Consider the following 20,874-nt stretch of genomic DNA (forward strand, 5'->3'; position numbering starts at 1 on the left):
GAGCCCTTGGCTGGGGCAGGGGGTGTGGGATGGGGGGGCGTCGAGGGCCTCGCCTCTGAGATGGGTGGCACGGATGGTGTGGTGAGGATGTGCGCGTTCCCCTTCTGTCTCGGGCGGGTGGACGCAGACACGGGAGGGACGTCTGGGGACAGACGCGGAGACACCAAGGAACCGGGGAGACAACAGGTATGTTACCTGTCCCAGAGCGAGGGCGAGGACCTGGCCAGTCGGCCCTGCAGGATGCGGGGCTGCCCGAGGCACGAGGGCACCCAGGGGCTGCGCAGCCTGTAGGCGAAGAGGACAGAGCCGCTCAGCGCGGGGGCGGGGGCCACGCCAGGCCCACCGTGGGCGCAGACACAGAGAGATGTGGAGCCCGCCCCCGCCCACGCCGGACAGGAACGCTCCTTATTGGCAGCAAGGTGTCAGGGCAGGGGCGCGGGAACCAGCGTGGGGGCGCCCAGCCCGCGTAACTGCCGGCCCCTGGGCTGCCTGAGCTCGGCGTTGGCACCGTGTGCCGCCAGTGGCAGGGTCCCCATCTGCGAGCCTGCCTCAAGGTCTCAGCTTCAGAGGAGAGTCGTGGGGGGGGGGGGGGGACAGGGGCCCTACCGCTCTGGGCTCCCATCTGGCAGGACCCACTGGTTGGAGACCCTAGGAGGCAAGGACAGGGGAGGGACAGTGTGATGCTCGTCGCTGCTGGGACACTGCGATGGGCTCGTGTGTGGACAGGGGAGGCGCATCTCAGAGGCTGAGGGACCCGGCAGAAGTTAGGGGTCCAGGGCAGGGCCCACCTCACCCTCCCTGGGACCCCTTGTCACCCCACTCTGCCCGTGGCCTGTCTGGATCTGGCAGTGGGGGGACTGGAGGGGAACAGAATCCGCTGGGTGGGTGGGAATCCCAGGTCTGCCTGGCCTGCCTGGACCCGGCAGAAGTTAGGGGTCCAGGGCAGGGCCCACCTCACCCTCCCTGGGACCCCTTGTCACCCCACTCTGCCCATGGCCTGTCTGGATCTGGCAGTGGGGGGACTGGAGGGGAACAGAATCCCCTGAGGGGGGGACCCAGGTCTGCCTGGCCCTGCTGGGGTAGCACCCGGCTGGGGGCCACTGGAGAGTCATCAGAGCCCCCGCCAAGGCTGCTTGGGAGCCTCCCCCCAGTGCAGTCTCTCCAGGGACGCCCTGGTGGCCTTGCGGGCCCCAGAGCCAAAGCGGACATCTGATTATAGGAAGCAGCCCCAGAAATCAGGCTCCAATAAAATGCTTAGAGACACAGGGGTTAAGAGAATGCGCGGTATAATCCCATTTAAAAATATCTGTATACCGACATCCACAGAAAGCAAGGTAGGGAAAGACATGTTAACGGTGTTACAGGTGGGTGGTGGGATTCTGGGTAATTTGAAAATTTTCTTCTATATTTTCCCAGATTTGTCACCTTTCCTATGGTGAGGATGAAAAAGCAGAAAAGAATTTACTAAGGATAAAATTTTGCAAACCGCCCCCCCCCCCAAAAAAAGGTTTTAAGCGCTGACTTGACGGGCTGAGGTGGACGCGTGGGGGGAAGCTCGCGGCCCTGGGCTGTGCTCTGCGCACCGGTCACCGCTTCCGTGAGCCCCCGTTTCCTCGTCTGTAAGATGGGCTGCCCTTGGCCCCGTCTCCTGAGCTGCGGAGGAGGGGCGGCGGGCAGGGCACTGGCTTGATCTCTGGGTGGACGGGACCCTGAAATTCCAGCCCCAGCCCCTGCCCTTCGCCAATGACCCCCATGCTGCTGAGTGAGCAGAGCAGGGCAGGACGGGCCAGCGCCCCGGGGAGCATCCAGAAACCGCCGGTCTGCCCTGGGTGCCTCTACCGAGCCCAGCAAATCCTGGGGGAGTCCCTCTCCCAGCCCTAGGCCAGCCCTCGCTCCAAAGGGCCCCTCCGCAGGGGGGCTCCTGGCAGGTGAGTTTTCAGAAGAGTCGAGGGAGGCTGGAGCCTGGGGGAAACTGAGGCCCAGAGAGGAGGGGGCATGGCTGTGACCTGACCCAGACTCTGCCTCCAGTCGCGCACAAGGGCATTTCTTGCTGACAGCCCACTCGTGTTCTGACACAAACTCTCATTCACAGCCTGTGGCCGGGGAGCGCCCCCATCCCAGAGTTGGGAAAGTGGGAGTCCAGAGAGGCTAAGCAGGTCTCCCAAGACGGCACAGCCAGTCTGGGCCGTGGGTGAGATAAACAGCCCCCGCTGGCCTCTCCTGGGGCCGCCACCCCTCCTGGGCACCCGTGCGAAAAAACAGCAGTGGGGAGCGGGACGCCGGGCCTGCGGCAGGATGGCTGTCCCTGCCCACGGGCCTGCCACGGAGAGACGGCGGAAGAGGCCATTAGCTGTCTCCCACTTGGCTCTCCTGGCCGGCCGCCGGCTGTCAACAGGGCCAGTGACTGCCCCCGGTGAGCCCGCGCGGCAGAGCCTCGGCCCCAGGGATGACCAGACACGGTGTCACCCCTAGCTGGGCACACGAGGCCACCTTCCCAGCCTCGCTGGCAGAAGGGCCTGGTGACCACCGGGCCGACAGACGGACAGGGAGTTGGTCCCGGCTGCTGGAGCCGACCTGTCTTGCCGATCCTGGGCTCCCCTCGGGGCTGCGGGTGTCCTCACGTGGGGAACAGCTGCCCCTGCCCCCGTGTGTCTCTCAAGACGAGATGGGCCTGGGGGGCAGCCTGGACCCTGGGCGGGGGCAGCTGGGAGGGGCAGGACGTTAGCGATGGCTGCCTGCTCTCCCAGGGAGCGGCTGGCTCGGGGAGCTGGTGGCGAAGGGTGGCCGGGCCAGCTCTGCGGGGCCGTGGGCACTTCTCCCGCCTCGTCTCAGTCTGGGAGGGACGCCGCCATCACCCCCACCGTACAGATGTGGATGGCTGCGGGCACCCGTGTCTGCCTCTGACCTGGTCCAGGGTGGAGGGAGGGGGAGGAAGGGGGCCAGGGCCGTGCCTGGCCACACCTGAGCCCCGCACACCAGGCCCTTCCTCCTCCTCCATTCCTGTCTGATTCCCCCAGATGTGGCCACCCTCACACCTACAGTCCCGGCAGCTGTCCCCGGGAACGTCCTTGCTTCCCTTCCCTGAGTCCCCAGGTCCCCTTCATTTTCTTGTGGGGCTCTGTTCAAATGCCGCCTCTGCTGGGAAGCCTTTCTTGGTTCCTTCTCCATGAAGCCTCCCTCTCTTTCCTCGCCCGTCCCCGTCAGGCTCAGATTGCCCCTCCTCTATCACTCAGGGCCGCCTGGGGCCCCAGCCGGGCTCTTTGCCCTCTCGGTTCCCCTTGATGTCTATGGCACCGTGGGCCGTGCTGGGCATGGGGGGAGGGGCACAAGAGCTCCGGGAGCCCTGGGGTGCCAGGAGAAAACCCTTCCCTGCTCCACGGCGCTGACAAGGTTACGAGGTCAGGTGCGCCGTGGTGGGCCGGTGACACCCGTCCCTGGTGGGCCGAGGCCTATGGTGGGGAGGTGGGGCCGGGCGGGAGGTTGATGGAGGATGCGCCTCGGCTGCGTGAGTCACGGCCTTGCCAGCTCCCGGATGCCATGAGCCTTTGGGTCCCCGTGTCCCCGCGGCACGCCCTCCCCCCCCCACCAGGACAGCCTGTCTTCTGGGCTCGGAGAGCTCAGGCCCCACCCAGCAGTCACGCTCCAGCAGCACCAAGCAGTTCACATGCTGTAGGCAGCTTCTCATCTTGGTGACTTTGTCCCCGTGTCCCCTCTGCCAGGATCGCGCTGACTCCCTCCCGCTCTGGTTTAACTCCTCCATACCCGGGGCCTGGTGGCGGGGACCCCAACACCCCGGCCGCCCCAGCTGGCCCCGGGGCAGGGATCGGTCGTGGCCAAGCGCCCATCTCGGGCGTCACAGGGGCTGAGTCGGCTTCCTGCGTGTCACCAAGCGGTGGTGCCTGGGGCTCCCGCTCCGCCCGTGCCCCCTGCATTCCCACCTCCCCCCAGCAGCCAGATGGCTCATCAGGAGACCCGGCTACACCACGCGCCGCCTCTGGTCAAACTCCCCCATGATCGTGCGCCCCAAGTCCCGGCCCCGCGCCCCCGGAGTCACCACCGCCCGGCCCCTGGCTCACCTTGGCCAAGCATCGGCCTAAGCCCTCCCTGCCTGCCTCAGGGCCTTGGTCCTTGCTGGTCCCTCGGCCAGAGACATTCTCTCCCAGCTCTTTCCAGGCCCACCCCTCCTCAGGCCCCTGCGCCCCAGGACAGCCTGCCCTCCCCGCTCTGCCTGGTTCCCAAGGGGGCAGCAACCTGGGTACCTGTCTGCTACTCTGCGGGACTAGCCTCCCTTGCTCACCCTTTCCCAGAGAGGCCTCCCGTCGGCTCCTTGGGACCCCCGTGTGAAACTCGCGACTCGCCCTGCACGGACTCCGGGGCGGCTCCTTGGGACCCGCGGGATGTGGGTGTCCCACGTGGACACCGGGGTGAGTCCCCGAAGGAGGCTTTGTGCACGCGCCTTCCACGGGAGAAGCCAGAGATGATCCCTACGGGACCCCGTGTCCCCTCTCCCACCTCGGAGACCCTCATGTGCCCCAGCCCGTGCCGTGTTCAGCGGCCACCACTTTTCTGCCTGTCGCAGAAGAGCCTTTCCTCTGTTCCTCTTGACCTCGATGGTCGCCTTGCCAATTCCACCCTCCCTGTCCTAGGGGGAGCCCCCCTGGCCGGATCAGCCAGCACCCCCAGAGCCTCCCGGGGGCCCGCCCTGCCCCAGGCGCGCGCATCTCGTCCCAGGCCACCCCACAGACTGTAAGGGAGGTGCGCACTACGCCCATTTTGCAGACGGGGAAACTGAGATTCATGAAAATCAAGGCACGGGGTACCTCTGAGGTCACACAGCCCTGCTGGGGTTCAATGCCAGGTCAATGTTCTTTCCCCAATGTTGAGATGACAGATTTTAATGCAAACTGCAGAACTTTATATTTTTCCTCGAGCCACCTCTGCTCCAGTGTGGTCACGACTGGGCGCAGCCGTCCCCCCATCAGGGCCCGTGAGGGCCGACCGTGGCCGGCCTGAGGGAGGCAGGAGTTGGAGGCCAAGAGGCGAGGCGACCTGAGCGGGGCCAAGGGAGGTGGGTGGGCCTGGAGCCCCGTGGGGCGGGGCCATCTAGCTTCCCCTGGGGTCCTTGAGTCTCTCCCCGGAGGAAAAGAGCTCGGGCACTGGCCGGGACTGCTCTGTGACTCTGTGATCGCCCAGCAGGGCCCTCAGCCGACCCCTGCAGCAAGGACACCAGCAGCACCACGTGCATGGAGATGGGGACCTTAGGCCAGGCTGTCACCACGGCCACCAAGCTGTTGTGCAAAAGTCCCGGGGAAGGTCATATGCGCAGGTGCGTGTGTGTGCCGATGCGTATGTTCTGGGGGAGGGGACTGTCACAGTGCCGAGCTGGGGGCCTCCGGCCAGGAGGGAGGCGTAGAGACTCCTGGAACTCAACGCCTGCCCCGTCCTACCCTCTGTCGGCGGCCCCTTGACGGAGGTCATCTAGTGGAACCAGCCGTCCTCCCTGCTTCCCCGTGGGCCCTGGTGACATGGCTGTTCCAATGCCCTCTCCTGCCCGGAGTCGGAGACACGGCAGGAACGCTTCGGCCCTCCCCACCTTATCAGGTGGCCGCAGCCCTGCTCCCGCCTCCCGCTCTCTCTGCCAAGGCAGAGCCACGTGCCGGGAGCTGGCAGTGCGGCCTGGTGAACCCACGCGGCTGGGCAGACCCAGGTGTGCCCAGGGCTGGGGCACGGCGGGGTGACCCGGGCGAGGGCACGGAGCAGCTTCAGGGTCAGCCCTGAGCCTTGGCGTACGCTGCCCTTCCTGCCTAGCGCATCCCCTCCCCGCTGTTTGGTTCAGTCTATTCACCTCCTCCAGGAAGGCCTCTTGGACACCGGGTCAGAAGCCCTCTTCGCTATCCTGTTCTCAGCCTCACGGGGCAGGGGGTGCTGTGGGGGTCCCGGAGCTGGTGCAGGGCAGGTGCAACGCAAGGCCTGACGGCCACGTGCTGGGGGTGCCCGTGTCTCGGGACAGAGCCCTTTCTGGAAAGGCCCACTGGGAGAAAGCCTGAGGCCTCTGGCCCCCAAAGAGGAGCAGAGAGAAACAGCAGGGCTCTGGGAGCCTGCGTAGGGCTGGCTAGCCGTCCTCAGCAACCCCTCAGTCCCCACCCTGTGCACATCATGGCCACTGCCGTCCACACTGGTCCTCGTCAGACCTGGGTTGTAAACAAAGCACCCGGCCCGGAGCGGCCACCTGACCGGAAGCGTCACACGGTAGGCCAAACCCAGGCCTCCCGATGCCCAGTGTGGGGCTCCGTCGGCCCCTTCCAGCCACGGGGGCCTACGGAGAGGCAGCGGACAGAGGGCAGCGGGCCTCGGGAGGCGAGGCAGGCTGGGACAGGGGGCTGTCGGCGGCGGGGAACGCGGCCGGCACGCGGAAGTGCACAACCAACCCTAGCTGTGACGACGGTGGGGGGTGGGGTGACGCTGTGGGAGGCCTGAGCTCCAGGCGCAGGGAGGGAGGCCCCGGCCCAGCTCCCACACCCACCGGGACACCCCACTTGCCGACACGCAGCTCACCGCCGGGACGCCCCCCCTCCACCCACTGCCCGCTTCCCGCAGCCCCTCGCCCACTTCGTCCCCGCGCGCCACCCTCCACGTCCCCTCCCCGTCTCGCCCTTCCCGGTACGAGCACGAGCACGAGGGCCAAACCCCAACCGGGTCGGGGGCCCCCTCCCCCACGGACAGCAGGAAATCACACAGCTGGGTGACCAGCCTCGCTCTCTGTCCGGTCCACAGAATGACCCGGGTCTCGTCACGGTCCCTGTTCGCCCCCTTCCCCACCCACCTGGGACAAGGCTTCACCCCCCTCCTCTCTGCTCAACCGCCCCGCACCTCCCTGCCCCCCGCCCCACTCGCAGCCGACGCCCTGCTTCCTTCTCCGCGGAGGAAACAGAGCCGCCCCAAGGGGACTTCCCCAGATGTCACTACCAGGCGTGCCCACCTACCAGCATCTGCCCGGACACCCGGCGCTGCCCGCCTGTTACTCCAGACACCCCGCCAGGCAGCCCTCCGCCCACTCCAGGCGTGGCTCCCGAGCAGCCACCTCTCTTGCAGATCGTTCTCCCCGGCGCACCCGAGAGTTACGTTTCCCACGCTGAGAACGACCCTCTCTTGACCCTCCAGGTACCTCCCCCTCCTCTGCTCCCTGGGGATGCTGTCTGTCCTCACTCGCCACCTGCCAGGACCAACGCCCACCTGGCTCCCGCCTGTCCCTTCGCAGTCCTCACGTGACCTGAGCGCCGGGCAGCCGGAGGCCTGGCGGACCCCTCTGCCTCCCGCAAGTGCCTCTGTCTCAAAGGTCCGGAGGTGACAACAGCCGGGTGGGGGGTGGGGGAGGGGGGAGGTACATTCTGGAGGTGAGCTGGCCAGAGCCCAAGCCTGGGGGGCAAGGACAGCCTAGGTGGTGGCCGGGGACAAGCAGGCAGAAGGCCCACTGCCCTACCTGCAGGCCAAGTGTCCGGTCCCTTCCCTCAGGGCACAGGAGCCCCGGAGGCACTTCAGAGCAGGACGGCTTGGGCCTGGGGATGTCCCTCCGGCGGGTGAGCCAGCAAGGGGAGCCCTGAGGAGGCTGTCCCAGGAGGGGTGGGTCTAGAAGGCTCTAGAAGCCTTCTGGGTCTTTCCTAACACCCAGCTGGGCACTGTTGGTCGTCCACTCTTCTGTCGGTCTCCCCGTCTAGACTGGGAGACCTGGAAGACAGGGCCACTCACGCCTTGGCCCTGGACCCCTCCCCTGCCCCAAGGCCACACCCACCCTCCACCGGAGTCAGTGTTCAGGGGGCTTCCTAGAGAGACGGGTGGACCGAATGATCATGGGGTCGGCCCCAGAGGCGACGAAGGGCTCCCAAATTAACCTCCCGGCACCCGGCATCCCGCCCCCGGGCCCAGGTGAGAAGGCGCCGCCCCTCAGCACTTCGATGACCAGGTTCGTGGCCGCCCCCCAAGGAACCCACCCGGCTGCGCTGATTTGACCGCCCCACCGGCTGGGTCGCCGCAGCAGACACGGGGACGCAGCGATCGGATGGCCGGGAGGGCCTGTTTTCTGGGCCCCAAGAAGGCAACCAGGGCTGCAGGAAGCTTCTCGGTGGCCCAGATCGGGGGTTGTGGGCGGCCGGCCCTAACCCTGCACCCCTTCCCCGCCCCCCTAACTCTGCCAGGCCACCCCGCCCCACTCTCACCTCCCCACCTGCCCCCGCGCCTCCCCACACCCACATGAGACGGTGCCACGGGCCAAACCCAGTCTGGAAGCGAAGGACTGGGGCCAGGACGGCGCACTTCAGCCACTGGGCCAGGAGGAGGCCACCTTTCTGGGCTACATCTCCCCATCTGGAATCAAAACCCAAAGGGGCACTGCGACCGCGGTGACCTCCTCCTAGAAACTTCTCCCTGAAATCCCGCCCCCCCCCCCCCCCCCCGCGGTCACGCAATCACCCAGAGACACCTACTGCATGCTACTGGCCTTTTCTCGCTCAATCCGCACCTCCCTGGGGGTGTGTGGGGGGTGGGGGTGCCCAACGTACAAAGCAATCGGGGCCTGGGGACAAAGGCCTCTTTCAAGGGCACCCCTCTAGTAATGGCCGGTAGGCACGGGAGCCAGGAGCGGACCCCTCCCAGGATGGCCTCCCCTCTCGGGGGTGGCCCCTCCAGACATCACTGCACCCCAGCCCTCACCCTCCCCTGCCCCCGACTCTGAAATTCTCTCATGATCCTGACTCAATCGAGGGCTGCCGGCCACCTCCCCTGCTCCACTCGGCCGGGTCCTCTTCTCCACAGTGGGAATGATGTCACCGGTTTGAAGGCTGGTGAAACAGGACAGCTGAGACCGCCTAAGGCACGGGCAGGCAGTTAACAGCCAGACCGTTAACCGTGTGCCGAGATCCAGGGTGACAATCTCATCCTCAAAACAACCTTCTAATGCAGGTGCGATTCTCATTGTGCCCACTTTACAGAGGCACACACTGAGGACAGGGGAGGTTCAGAAACCTGTCTAAGGCCACACAGCCAGTAAGTGAAAGAGCTGGGATTCAAGCCCAGGTGAGTCTACCTTCTTAATCATACTTCATGAGGGAGGCCTTCCAGAGGAGCAGGGACTCAGATGTGCTGTGAGGACAGGAGACTTAGAAGGGCAGGGCAGAAGAAGAGAGAATAGTCTGCGTGGAGGGTCTCTCTGTAGCACCCTGAATCCCAAAGGGAGAAGGCAAAGCAAGGCAGTCATTCACATCATAGTAAGAATTAGCCCATAAGTCTTCCTCCACTAGGGTCAGGTTTAGAAGTGCGGCAGAGAGCCTTGGAGGACCCCACGTAGGGAGGAACTAGGCCTGCTGGGTGGGGTGGAGGAGACAAGAGGTGGACGGTAGGGGTTGTGGAGGGAAGGGACAAGAAAACCCAACAGTAATCCTGGAGGCGTCGAGTCGGTTCCCGCAGGTGGCCAGTCTCCGGGAAACCTCTTCAAGAGCTGGCAGGCTCCAGACCACAATGCCAGTCACCCTTCCAACCCCCAGTAGCACCCACCGCATGCCCACCCTGCCCAGAGACGCCCGGCGTCGCCCTCCAGGACGCACCCAAAGCAGGACAGCCCCAAAGCGCAGGGGCGACCCAGGCCCACGGGTGACAGCAGCCTGTGCATCCCCGAACCTGCTCTTCCCCCCACGGCTGGCCCCGTCTCCGGTGCAACCTTTGCTCGGGCCCAGCAGGCGGGAGTTGTCCTGGATGCCCCCCTTCCCTCACACCCCTCCTCCGACCCATCGGGAGACCCCGTCCGCTCTCCTCCCGAATACACCAGAATCCTCTGCCCGCCTCCGCAGCCCCTGCCCCCTCCCGGCCGCCATCACAACTCTCCCGGTCCCCGCCCTGACCCCGGCCTGGCGTCCCAGCCCTGCCGCTCGCTCCGCACTAAACCCGACCACACCGTGGCTCCGCTCGCAAGCCCTCCGCAGCCCCCACGCACCCCGAGTCCCCGTCTGTCCCCCTCGCCTCCCCAGCCTCCTCGTCCCCATGCTCGGCCACTCTGGCCGCGGGTCAGCTCCCTCCTCGGCACCTTCCCACCTGCTCTCCCTCTGCCCGGAGCTCTTTCTCCCAAACGGGCACGTGGTGGCCCTTCACCCACGCAGGCCTTCACCCCGGGGTCCCCTTCCCGGAAGCCCTTCCCAGGCCGTGCTGCCACCCGCCCCCCCACCCCCAGCACACTCACTGCCCTTCTGTTCCTGGGGGGGGCGGTTTGGACCCCATAGCACTGGTCACTGTGAGGTTTATTTTGACAAGCTTTCTGTCTCCCCTAACGAGAGGAGTTTTTTCGGTCACTGCTGTATCCCCAGTGCCTACAACAGCCTCCAGCAAACAGTGGGTGCTCAATAAATATTTGTCAAGCGTGCGATCGATGGGCAAATGAGATCAACGGTGACAACCTACAGGGCCAAGGCAGTGGGGCCTCCCAGGTGAGAGAAAGGGTCCCTGAGGGGGACGTGGAGGGAGACAGGACAGGCCACCACCAAGTGACCGGCAGGGGGGTGCCCAGCGGTGCCCAGCTGTGCCAAGGGGGCCCGGGTGCCACACAGGAGTTTGGGTCTTCTGGGGGGGCCGGTGGGAGCCTGGAGCTGTCGGCGGTGCGTCCACAGCTCTGGGCTTCGAGAAGGGTGCTGGTGTGGCCCAGAGGAGAGGGCACCGGAAGGGAGGTAGGAAGCCTGCTTGTCTGAGCGGACACGTGTGGCGGGGGCACAGAGGGGGGGCTGCACCGTTTGGTCCAAACACAGACAGGACTCCTCCCACCGGGCCCTGTCTGGATGCTGGGGGAGGCTGTGGTCTTCCCGGCCCCAGAGACCCAGACAAGTCCCTTTCTGCCTCTGGCCTCCGTTTCCCCAGAGCCCTCCAGCTCTGTGGTCCCTCACGGCTGGGAGGGAGGGAGGCCGAACACACCAGGAAGGTCAGAGCTCAGCCCCCCCGTGAGGAAGGTGCCCCACCTTCGCGCCTGCCTCCACGAGCCACTCTCGCACCTGCCCCCAGGCTTTTGCCCATGCTGGTCCCCCGGCCAGGAGCCCCGTCTGTCCGCACCCACTCATTTCAGTCGAGTGGCTTCCTCTCTGAGCAAGGCCCCCCCCAGCCCCACCGACCATCTCCTCCATCAGAGGCTCTCACAGCCTGGGTGGCGCAGTCGGTGAAATATCCGACCCTTGATCTCGGCTCAGGTGCCCATCTCATGGTTCGGTGAGTTCGAGCCCTGCATCAGGCTCCGTGCTGATAGCGCGGAGCCTGCTTGGGATTCTGTCTCTCCTTCTCTCCGGCCCTCCCCAGCTTGTGTGCTCTCTCTCAAAATAAATAAATAAACTTTAAAATAAATTTAAAAAATTTAAAAATTCAACAACAACAACACTACTCCCTGGGGCGCCTGGGTGGCTCAGTCGGTTGGGCAGCTGACTTCGGCTCAGGTCACGATCTCCCAGCTCGTGGGTTCGAGCCCCACGTGGGGCTCTGTGCTCACAGCTCAGAGCCTGGAGCCTGCTTCGGACTCTGTGTCTCCTTCTCTCTCTGCCCCTCCCCTGCTCATGCTCTGTCTCTCTGTGTCTCTCAAAAAAAAAGAATAAATTAATTAATTAAAAACACTACTCCCTGAGGGCTGGGCACAAGTGCTCCCCAGTGCTCTTCCTGGGGTGCCAAGGGGAGTGGCCCCCTTCTAGGGCACCGTGAGTGGCGAATGGCTGGCTGCCCCACTCCTCCCTGCTTGCCACAGCACAGTCTCATTCAAAAGCATTTATTGAGTACCTACTACATGTCACCCCTAAGCCCTGGGGGTCAGCAGTGGACTGCCATTCTGGGCAGGGGGTGGGGGGGCCGACAGATCATAAACAAGATAAAGAAATAAAGCAAAGTGCTAGCCAGGGGGCGGGCAGGGTGGCAGGGAACATCAAAGCAGAGAAGGGGCAGGGTGGGGGGTTAAAATTATACATGGAATGAGTGGTCAGGAAAGCCGTCCCTGCCCCCACCGCAGTGACATTTGAAAAAGATGTGAAAGAAGGGGAGGCAGGAGTCTGTGGATGTCTCGGGAAGGACATTCCAGGTAGACAGGAACGGCCTGTGCAAAGGCCCCGGGGCAGGAGCCTGTCTGATGTGTTTGAGGAACAACAAGGAGGCCAGGTAGCTGCAAGGGAAACCAGCGAGGGGAGAGTCATGGGAGAGGAGGTCAGTGTGGTTTGACGTTCGGACACGACCTGATGTCTGACTCTATCTCCAGGATGTCAGGCTGGTGTTTCCCCAGAGTATCCCCAGCGTGGAGCACCCTGTCTGGCACGGGCAGAACCACAACGAGTACAAGTCACACGAGGGGATCGATGAGCGTAGGCCTGCACACGGGGGGTGTCCCTGTGCAAAAAGCTGTAACCAAAACGTAACGCCAACAGAATTAAAAGCAGGAACTCCCGTTCATCGGAGGCCCCTTTTACCCGGTGGGAAGCGAGCGGCCGCAGGGAAGTGATCTGCACACGCGTGATCCGCAAGGGCCGGCTGGACACCCACAAACCCCGTAAGACACTCTGATGGGAAGACACGCGCACAACTTGCGTTAGAGGAAACCCCAGCGAGCAGCGATCCGCGGAGGTGTGATCGGCGCCACCCCAAGAAACCGTGCCCCCCACCTGACGACGCCAAGGGCCAAGACGCCGTGGAGACGCAGGGCCTCCCGCGTAGGGGGGGGCAGTGACCAGAGAGCGCGGCGCACCGTGTGGCCTGGACTCCTCCCCGACCACGTGCGCGCGCCCTGTGTCTCCGGTGGCCCCCCCCCCCCCATGCACACGCGGTCCCCAGCACACCTGGACCGGACTGTCCGCAGCAGCTCACGCCACAGTGCTCTCGGCCAATGAACAGACCGCAGCGGCTTCACGCACAAATGCCGCGACCCGAGACAGCCAGCCGCGGCCACCCCCCCCCCCCCGCAAACGCGACGTTGGGGCGAAACGAGGCCAGCCTGCAAGGCACAGGCTGAAAGCCTCCATGTGCGTGAGGGTCTCCACCCGGCAGAACAAAACGATGTCAGTCGGGGATGCTCTTAGGTGGCCAAATCACGAAGGAAACAAAGAGCCGCTTATCACCAAAGCCAGGGGCCTGGGGACCTCGGGGGAAGGGGGGGGGGGGGGAGCCGTGATGGGGGAGGGGTCTCGGGGCGCCCCTGGAGGGCTGGCAGCCTTCCTGTTCTCGACCTGGGTGGTGGTCGTCCTAAACTTAATCTCCAAACCGCAGAGATCTGTACCACTGTTTCTACAGCTCATCACGGTTCGCAACTTCGAAATAGTCCAGCGGGGGCGGGGGCGGGGGGTCGGTGGACGCATACGGGAAGCACTCTGGCTTCCTGAGAACCTTCTCCATCCCAGGTGCCCTGTGGCGGCTGACCCACTTTCCTCCACGACAGAGGGGACGGGAGCCCACGCAGAGGAGAGGGCTTGCCCAGAGGCCTGCGGCAGACAAAGTGGCCGCGGCAGGAGTGAAGGCAGAGGGGACCCTGTGCGGAGAGAAGCAAAGGAGCGGATTAATTTGAGGATTAGCAGCTGTGCTCTGCACACGGCCGGCCGGGCTGGCCTCGCTAATATCCACAAATAGTTGAGCGTCCCCAGAAGAGTCGCTCAAGCAGTCAGAGGCAGGGAAGCTAAGTGAGCGAGGGCAGGGCACACGCGAGGCCGGATTAGAGGTGGCCAGACCTGGGGGAGCACTGCGGTGGGCCAGGCCCTGCAGGCGCTGGGGCTGGAAAAGTCGAGGGGTCAGAGCCAGGCTCTGCCGGAAGGGGCTCCCGTCCGGGACACGCTGGAGGGCGCTCCATCGGCCCGCATTCCCCTCCCCTCGCCTGTCTGCCCGGACACATCCTCGCTTCCTCGGGCCTCTATGGCCTTTGCGCCTCTTGGAAGGCCTGACTGGTCTATCCTCCTTGCAAATTGCTATTCATTCTTTGAGCCTTGGCTCAAGCGTCCCCGCTTCCAGGAAGCCCTCCCTGACATCCCAAGTCAGTGACCCTGGCCTAGCATCCCTGGGAGGATCTGCCGATGGGGCTGTGTCCTTGCCTGCTCTGGACGGTGGCCCTGGGTCTTACTCGGTCTCAGCCCCCAGCGCGGGACTTGGTACACAGAAGGGGAATGACTCCCCCCTCCCCCCCAGGGATGAGGGGCAAAAGCGTCACAAAAGCCCCAGAGGGAAGGTGACAGGGAGAAGAAAGAGTCTGTCATGTGGACAAGAAGGCCAGTGAAAGTTCATTCTAGGCAGAGAGAACAGCACAGGCAAGGGCAGGAGCGTGTGACAGCTTGTTTGGGCCTGGGAGGGGAGACTTCAGCATGATGGGTGATAAGCAGGGGGAGTCAGCAGAGAGGCTGGGGCGAGGCGAGCCCGGCTGTGCACCTGCCCACAAAGGGAGCCACCGAGGGTCAAACGGACACCGTCCTTTTGCTCACTCGTCACATATTTCCTGGCCCCCCCCCCCCCCCACGAGCCAGGCTTGGTCCCAGGCACCAGGGTAGGGGTGCGCTGGACGGGGCAAAGCGCCTGCCGTCTAGGAGCTCAGTTCAGCTCCCCAGGCCCGGCCTGCAATGTACAGAAACTGCCCTCTAGGGGCGTTGGTGGGGGGGGGGGGAACGGGTGGCACACAGGGCTGGGCCATGGGGCCATTCCTCTGGACACCCCAAGACCCCTTCAGTTGGACCACCAATGCATCTTCTCCCGCCTGGGGGACCCACCACAGCGTGGACTGGATGCCCCACAATGAACCTCCACCCGGCCTGTGGGTCACGTCTCAGGTGGGGCACATCATTCTCCCAACAGCCCTGCGAGGTGGGGGTGATTAGGACATCCACTTCACAGATGGGAAAACTGAGGCCGGAGACTTGGATCTGGGAGGCTCCAGACCCCAGGACCTACCACCCCTGCTGACCAACTTCCCCTACACCCCTCTGGGCCTTTTGGTCCTAGACGCCCGGCACTACCTGCGGGACAGAACCGCACGGGGCAGCCCCTGCACCTGCTAGGAAGGAAGGGTCTGGAAAGGCCCTTGAGGCAGCTCTGAGAACACTGATGAGGTGAGAAGAAGAAAGGGGGTAGAACCCTCCCCGGTTCTGGGATGCTATGCTGGGTCCTGGCCCCACGGGACCCCCATTCCCACAAGCTCCAGACGTCCGCCTCTGCTGAAAGCCCGAGTGGCCCAGAGCAGCCCAGCAGCCCAGGCCCTGGCAACTGCCACTGGCCTTTGGGACTCAGCCCGGGGAAGCCCTCGGCCCATCTGGCAAAGCCACGCCTGATGCCCTTAGCGTGTCAGGCACCACTGCCCAGGTGGCTCACCTGTCCACTTGACTCACCTGCCCACCTGCGTCCCCAACCCGGCTGGGCCATGTCTCTGTCCCCACTGCCCAGCACACAGGGGTGGGTGCTCAAGAACCTTGGCTGGGCACGGAGGGGGAGAGAAAGAGAACCACGGAAGGGACCCTCCCTCCCCCCCCCGCCCCGCCCCTGCCAGCCGGTCTTGCTACGAAGACCCCCACGAAGGCTACCTTCTTCTCGTCTCAGCTGGGCAAAGCAGTAGCCCCTTCTTCCCAGGAACCCTTCCCGGCTGGGGACCCTGGTGAGACGACGGCCAGTGTGGGGTATCTGTGTGGCCACAGCCAGGTTTGCTTGCCCCTTGGGCCTCTCCAGCCCCCCTGGACCTTGGCCATGACAAGGCGGGCCTGGCTGCACGTCAGATTTTGGGTCTGAGCTCCTAGGACCTGAGAGATTGGACCCCTCCTCCCAGCCCAGGACAAGTGGGTCCTTGCCCCCGTGGGACTCACAGGAGAGGGCTGCACTCCAGCTCAGTGGCCAGGAGATGGCCCCGCTCTGAACAGCCAGTCACGAGCCACCGTGTGAGACCCCCGGGACACTCACCGAAGAACTCACCCGCAGCATTAAGGGCCAGCTGGGAAGGCCCCGGGTCTCCTTGCCCTAGTCCCAGGGCCATGTTCTAGAACAAGCCCGGGCAGGCAGGTGCCTGACCCTCAGGGGATGGGTGTCCCGGCCGCAAGGAGCGTTCCCCGTGGATGCCCGATTCTGGCCTTGGGAGGAGGGGGAGGGGGAGGGGTCGCGAGACCCTCCGGACTTTGGAGACGGTGCCGAAACCCAGCAGCCAGAGCCGGGCCTGCTGCCCACACGACGCCTCGGCTCAGACTCCGGAAGGAAAACACAGGAGGGGTGTTCCCAAAGTGGGGGTCAGGGTGGCCAAGGGAAGTCGCGGAGGAAGTCGTGAATATTCAAATCGGCTGATTCCCCGGGCCTGCCGCGGAGGGAGCGCGGTGGAGTCCGCGGCGGCTCAAAGTTGAGCACCCCGAGGGAGGCCGCGGGGGACGCTCCCCAGACTCGCGGGATTCCCCCAAAATGGCTCCAAGACGCGCCTGCCTCGCCCGGCCGGCCGCGAGGACTCCATCCCCCACCCCCGCCCCCACGAGGCGGAAACTTAAAAGCTCAGAACCAGGCAACTGTCAGCCGGGGGGGGGGGGCTGGGGGGGGTTGGTGGCGGACCAGCCGGCGCGGGGACCCGGCGCGACCCGCAGGAGCGGAAACCCGGAGGGTCCCGCGGGGTGGAGTGGGGGAGGGGTGGGAGGGGGGACAGCCGGGAGTCCAGGGCGGGGCACGGTCCGGGGGGGGGGGGGCGCGCGCGCGCAGGTCCTCGCGGCGCACCCCCCCCCCCAGCCGCGGCGGCCCCGGCCGGGCGGAGGAGCCCCCCGCGAGGGGCTCCCCGTCGTGTCGCCGCGCGCAGTCCCGCACCGCACACCGCACACCCGGCCCGCCGGGGCGGCCCGGGCGGAGCCCTCCCCCTGCCCTCCCGGGCGCCCCCACCCCGACCCGGCCCCGCGCGAGCCGCGGCTCGGAGGACGCTGCACTCACCTGAGTTTCTCCATGTCTGCGGCAGAGGCCTGCGAGAAACCAAACGAGAGGGTCAGCAGGCAGGAGGCGTGCGCTCCGCGGCCGCGCCGGGCGGCGCCGGGCACAGCGGGCACCGGGCGGGCGCGGCGGCGGGGCACCCCGCGCCGCTCGCTCGGCGGCAGAGCCCGGCCCGCGCGCCCCCAGCCCCCGTCCCCGGTCCCCGAGACTCGGGGCGGGGGGGTGGTGCGCCGGGCCGCGGCCGAGTAACAGGTGAGCCCGCCCGGGCCGCCGCGCTCCCCGCCACCGAGTTACGCCCCCCCCGGGGGGGAAGAAGGGGCTGGCCCGGGGCGATCCCGGGCTCGCCCGGAGAAGGGGGGCCCGGCCCGGCCGCGTTAACTCTCCCGTGGCCGCGGCCCCCGCTGCTTACCGTCCCCCCCCCCACCCCACCGCCCGCACCCCCCGCCCCGCCCGTTAACCCTTGCAGCCCCGCGCTCCCTCCCGGAGGAAGCCGAGCCCGCAATCGCAGAATCTCCGAGTCGGAGAATGTTCGAATCCGGGAACTGGGAGCCATACGGGGTTGCAGAACCCGACACTCACACGATCCGAGGGCGATGGCATCTGGGACCTCGGACTCCTCAGTCAGAGACCCCGCTGCCCTCAGGTTCTGGGGTTCCGGGGCCTGGCTCGCCCCTCCCGGGCCCGAGGGATTAACCCCTGCGCGTCCGGCTCGCCGGCGGGGCTCCCTGCCGGGCTTGCGCAGACCCGCCCGCGCGCGGCTCGGAGACCCTCCCTGCCTAGCCCCGAGCAGCCGGGCAGCCCCTCTGTGCGCCGGGCGGGGAGACCCTCCCGCCGCCGTTAACCCTGCGGGCGCCGGCGAGCGACGGGGACCGCGAGCGGCCCGGGCGGGATCGCACTTCCTGCGCGGAGCGGGGGGCGCGGGGCGGGCTCTCCATCGCCCGGGAGAGGCCGCTCCCGGGGGCTTTCCCCCGTCTTTCCGCGCCACGGCCGGCATCAAAGGGGGGCGCGGGGCTGAGCCCAGGGACCACGCGACACACCTGGGAAGACTGATGACTGCCCATCCCGGCCCCTCGCTCCGGGCGCCGCCGCCGCGTCCGCCGGGAGCGCGCTCCGCTCCGGTCCGGGCCCCACGCCGCCTCCCCCACGGCCCCGCCGGGCGAGGGCGCAGCCCGGCCGACTGCGCCGAGCTAGGAGGCCCGGCCCGGGGGCCTCGGCCAGGCTCGGCCGCCGGCTCCCCGGGTGCTCGGGCAGGCCCTCCCGGGACTCCGCCGGCCTGTTTCCTCACCTGCGAGCCGGGGTTGGGGGCAGGGGGAGGCGGACGGAGCGCTCTGCTGCCCTTGAGCACCCGCGGGCTGCGGAGGGGCTGGGCGGGGGAAGGAATTTTAGAAGAAAAAGGACCCGCGAGGGCCCCGGATTGGCCGCCAGACGCAATCCTCACTCGAAAAGTTGTCGGAGACCACGAGCCCAGACCCCCCTCTGAATACCCTCGTCCCCTAAGACAAAAAGAATTGGCCGCCGGGCCAGTGGCTCTCGCGAAGCCCCCTGTCTGCCCCAGGCCCACCTTTCCCAGGTCCCCATCACCGCGCTCAGCACACTAGATCCCGGCATACAGCAGGCGCTCAATAAACACGGACACTGCATGCCTAGCTCCTACACCAGCCTTTTCCTGCCTCCTCCCTCTGGCAGTGAGTTCCAGGCAGGCGTCCCGTCCCTTCGCCAGGGCACCCCCAGCACCCAGCAGGCCTGGCCTCCACAGGGCCCGCGCAGGGGTGGGAGGAGCCGGGCTTTCTCAGGGTCAGCCCCAACCAGGTTCATACCCAACCCAAAAAGTCCAAGCGTTCCTTCATCCACCGACGCTGTTCCCCACATTCATTAGCTCCGGGCCAAGTTCTAGTGGTGGGAGGGGGCAGCCAATGAGGGGAGCGAGCCCTGCCCTCTGGGGGCTAATGGCTGAGAAGTGATCCCCCGCCCCCTGGCCTGGGAGTCCCCCCACTGGGCAGAATGGCAAAGATGATCGAGGCGCTCCCACCCCCCACGGCCCACACACGCCTTCCACGTTCATGGCACTGGCCATTTCCTCCTCAGGGCGGCCCTGCCTGCCGGGGAAGCAGTCACTCCCATCTTACAGACAGGGGAGTTGCCTCAATCACTCACAGTCAATGACCTGCCAGGGAGTTTGTCTGAAATTAATAAGAATGCATTAAAATTTAATTTTAAAAATCTAGCATTAATTATTTATATGGAATGTTTCAGCTCTTCTAAAAGGTCTGTCTGGGAATTTCCCAGGAAGGGACACTTAGGAGAGGCTGCTGAGTCGCCCTGGTGGCAGGGGGCAGGCTGGCAGAGGAAGAGATGGGGTGTAGCCTGGCACCTACTCGGGCAGCCCCTTCCTTCACTCCGCTATTCCAGACCCTGAAGCCCGGCCCTGACCCTTCCACGATGTCTCAAATTCTCTCCAGACCCAGTGCGTGTGCCCTCACCCTTAAAGGTTGCCTCCTCCAGGCAGCCCTCCGTGGAGACCCGGTGGAGTTGTTTGGTTCAGGCCTCCAGACCAGATGTGTGCTCCCTGGGGCAGGGCCTTTCCCAGTTGTGTCCCAGGGCTAGCCTGGCACCTCCCCCGGGGGTTGGGAGCTTGCACAAAGCTTTGAACGCACATGTGATGCATGGTCACAGCTGTATGTGGTTAGGGAGCAGGGGAAGCAGCCGGGCTGGCCCTGTGGGGAGGCGCTGTGCCTTGGCAATGGCCTTGGTGTTGAGGCCAGAAGTCCCATGTCCAAGTCGTGACTCTGCAGCTCGTCGCCACAAGATCTGGGGATGTTCCCGACACGCCCATTTTACGGATCAGAAAAGCAAGGCCAGAGCACGAAACGGCTTGTTCCGAGTCGCCCAAAGTTAGCCGAGGCCTGCCTGGGGGCTTGGGTGGAGGAGAAGGGAAGCCACTGCCTGGGTCTCCTCCGTTATAGGAGGAGGGCAGGGATGGTTGGGGACCATGAGTGTGGGGAGACTGTGGGAGGTCCAGGGTTCCCAGGGTGAGACACCCCCAGGGCCCCTCTGGCCCCTCCAGTGCTCTTCCCTGGGCACTCCCACACTCAGGGCCCCATGTCTCTTGTGCTGCAGCACGCTGTGACCTTGTCACTGTCTGCCCGAAACTCTCCCCTTGTCCCCTCCTGGTGGTCTGGTCCCGCAGCCGCCTTCATTTCCCCAAAACATCACATGAGCCCAGCTTGTCAGCCACGGGTCCTTGCCTCAGCCCAGCTGCTCTCTGGGCTCTTCCCCGGGCGGGTCTGCCCCACCGGCCTAGAAAGCCCCTCCCCCCACACCCTGAGCCCCACTCTGAGCCGCCTGCCAACCGCCACCTCCTCCTGCCCCTGCGACCTTCCCTTACGCCCTGCACAACTCTGAGCTTCCGGAGGGCCACCCGGGGCAGAAACGGGCCCGTCCATCCTGTAGCCGGCCTGTCGCTGCCAGCGCAGCCTTCAGCCCCGTTGCAGAAATCAATCCCATTTAATCCTCAAAGTGGCTTCGCGAGGGGGCTCACAAACCCCCTTTACAAATGCAAGAACAGAGGGTCCAAGAGACACAGCCCTGCCGCTTGCGTGTGGTTCCTTCCACAGCCGCCACCCTCCCAGCGGCGCCTCGGCAAGGTGCCTGGCACACAGTAGGGACCCTCAGGAGGCGAGGGAGGAAGGCAAGTCTGCCTCTGACCCCAGCCCCCTGATCTGTCCCATACTTGGCACATGCAGACCACACTGACCAGCAAGCTCACCCAGCTGGCTCCTGCCTCAGGGCCTTTGCACTTCTCTCCTCCACCTGGAATGCTCTGCCCCAGATCTTGAATGGCCAGTGCCTTCTTTCTCTGACCACCCATCTGAAGTAGCCCCTTACCCACCAAAGACCCTCTCATCACACCGGTCTCTTTGGACCCCTCCTCCTCGGTCACTTGCCTGCCCTGCCCCTGCCCCACCA

The 20,874-nt window shown here is 65.6% G+C and overlaps 1 protein-coding gene across 14 annotated transcripts in view; it reads right to left on the reverse strand.

Moving 5' to 3' along the window:
* Positions 1-20,874, reverse strand: part of BEGAIN (brain enriched guanylate kinase associated) — a 44,718-nt gene that overhangs the window by 11,382 nt on the left and 12,462 nt on the right. For 3 of the 14 annotated variants that reach the window (XM_045452086.1, XM_045452084.1, XM_045452081.1), the window contains 2 exons: positions 16,912-16,940; positions 196-285 (listed from right to left, as the gene is read on the reverse strand). In XM_045452086.1, the coding sequence (XP_045308042.1) occupies positions 196-285; positions 16,912-16,940 (119 nt within the window). Of the gene's footprint in view, positions 1-195; positions 286-15,927; positions 16,517-16,911; positions 16,941-17,487; positions 17,840-17,945; positions 18,041-18,469; positions 18,919-20,874 lie in introns of those variants that run through there. The other 11 variants (XM_045452089.1, XM_045452095.1, XM_045452088.1 and 8 more) reach the window with 10 other exon arrangements.

Source organism: Leopardus geoffroyi, chromosome B3 (genome assembly GCF_018350155.1).
Source record: "Leopardus geoffroyi isolate Oge1 chromosome B3, O.geoffroyi_Oge1_pat1.0, whole genome shotgun sequence".
In the NCBI taxonomy this organism is placed as follows: Eukaryota; Metazoa; Chordata; class Mammalia; order Carnivora; family Felidae; genus Leopardus; species Leopardus geoffroyi.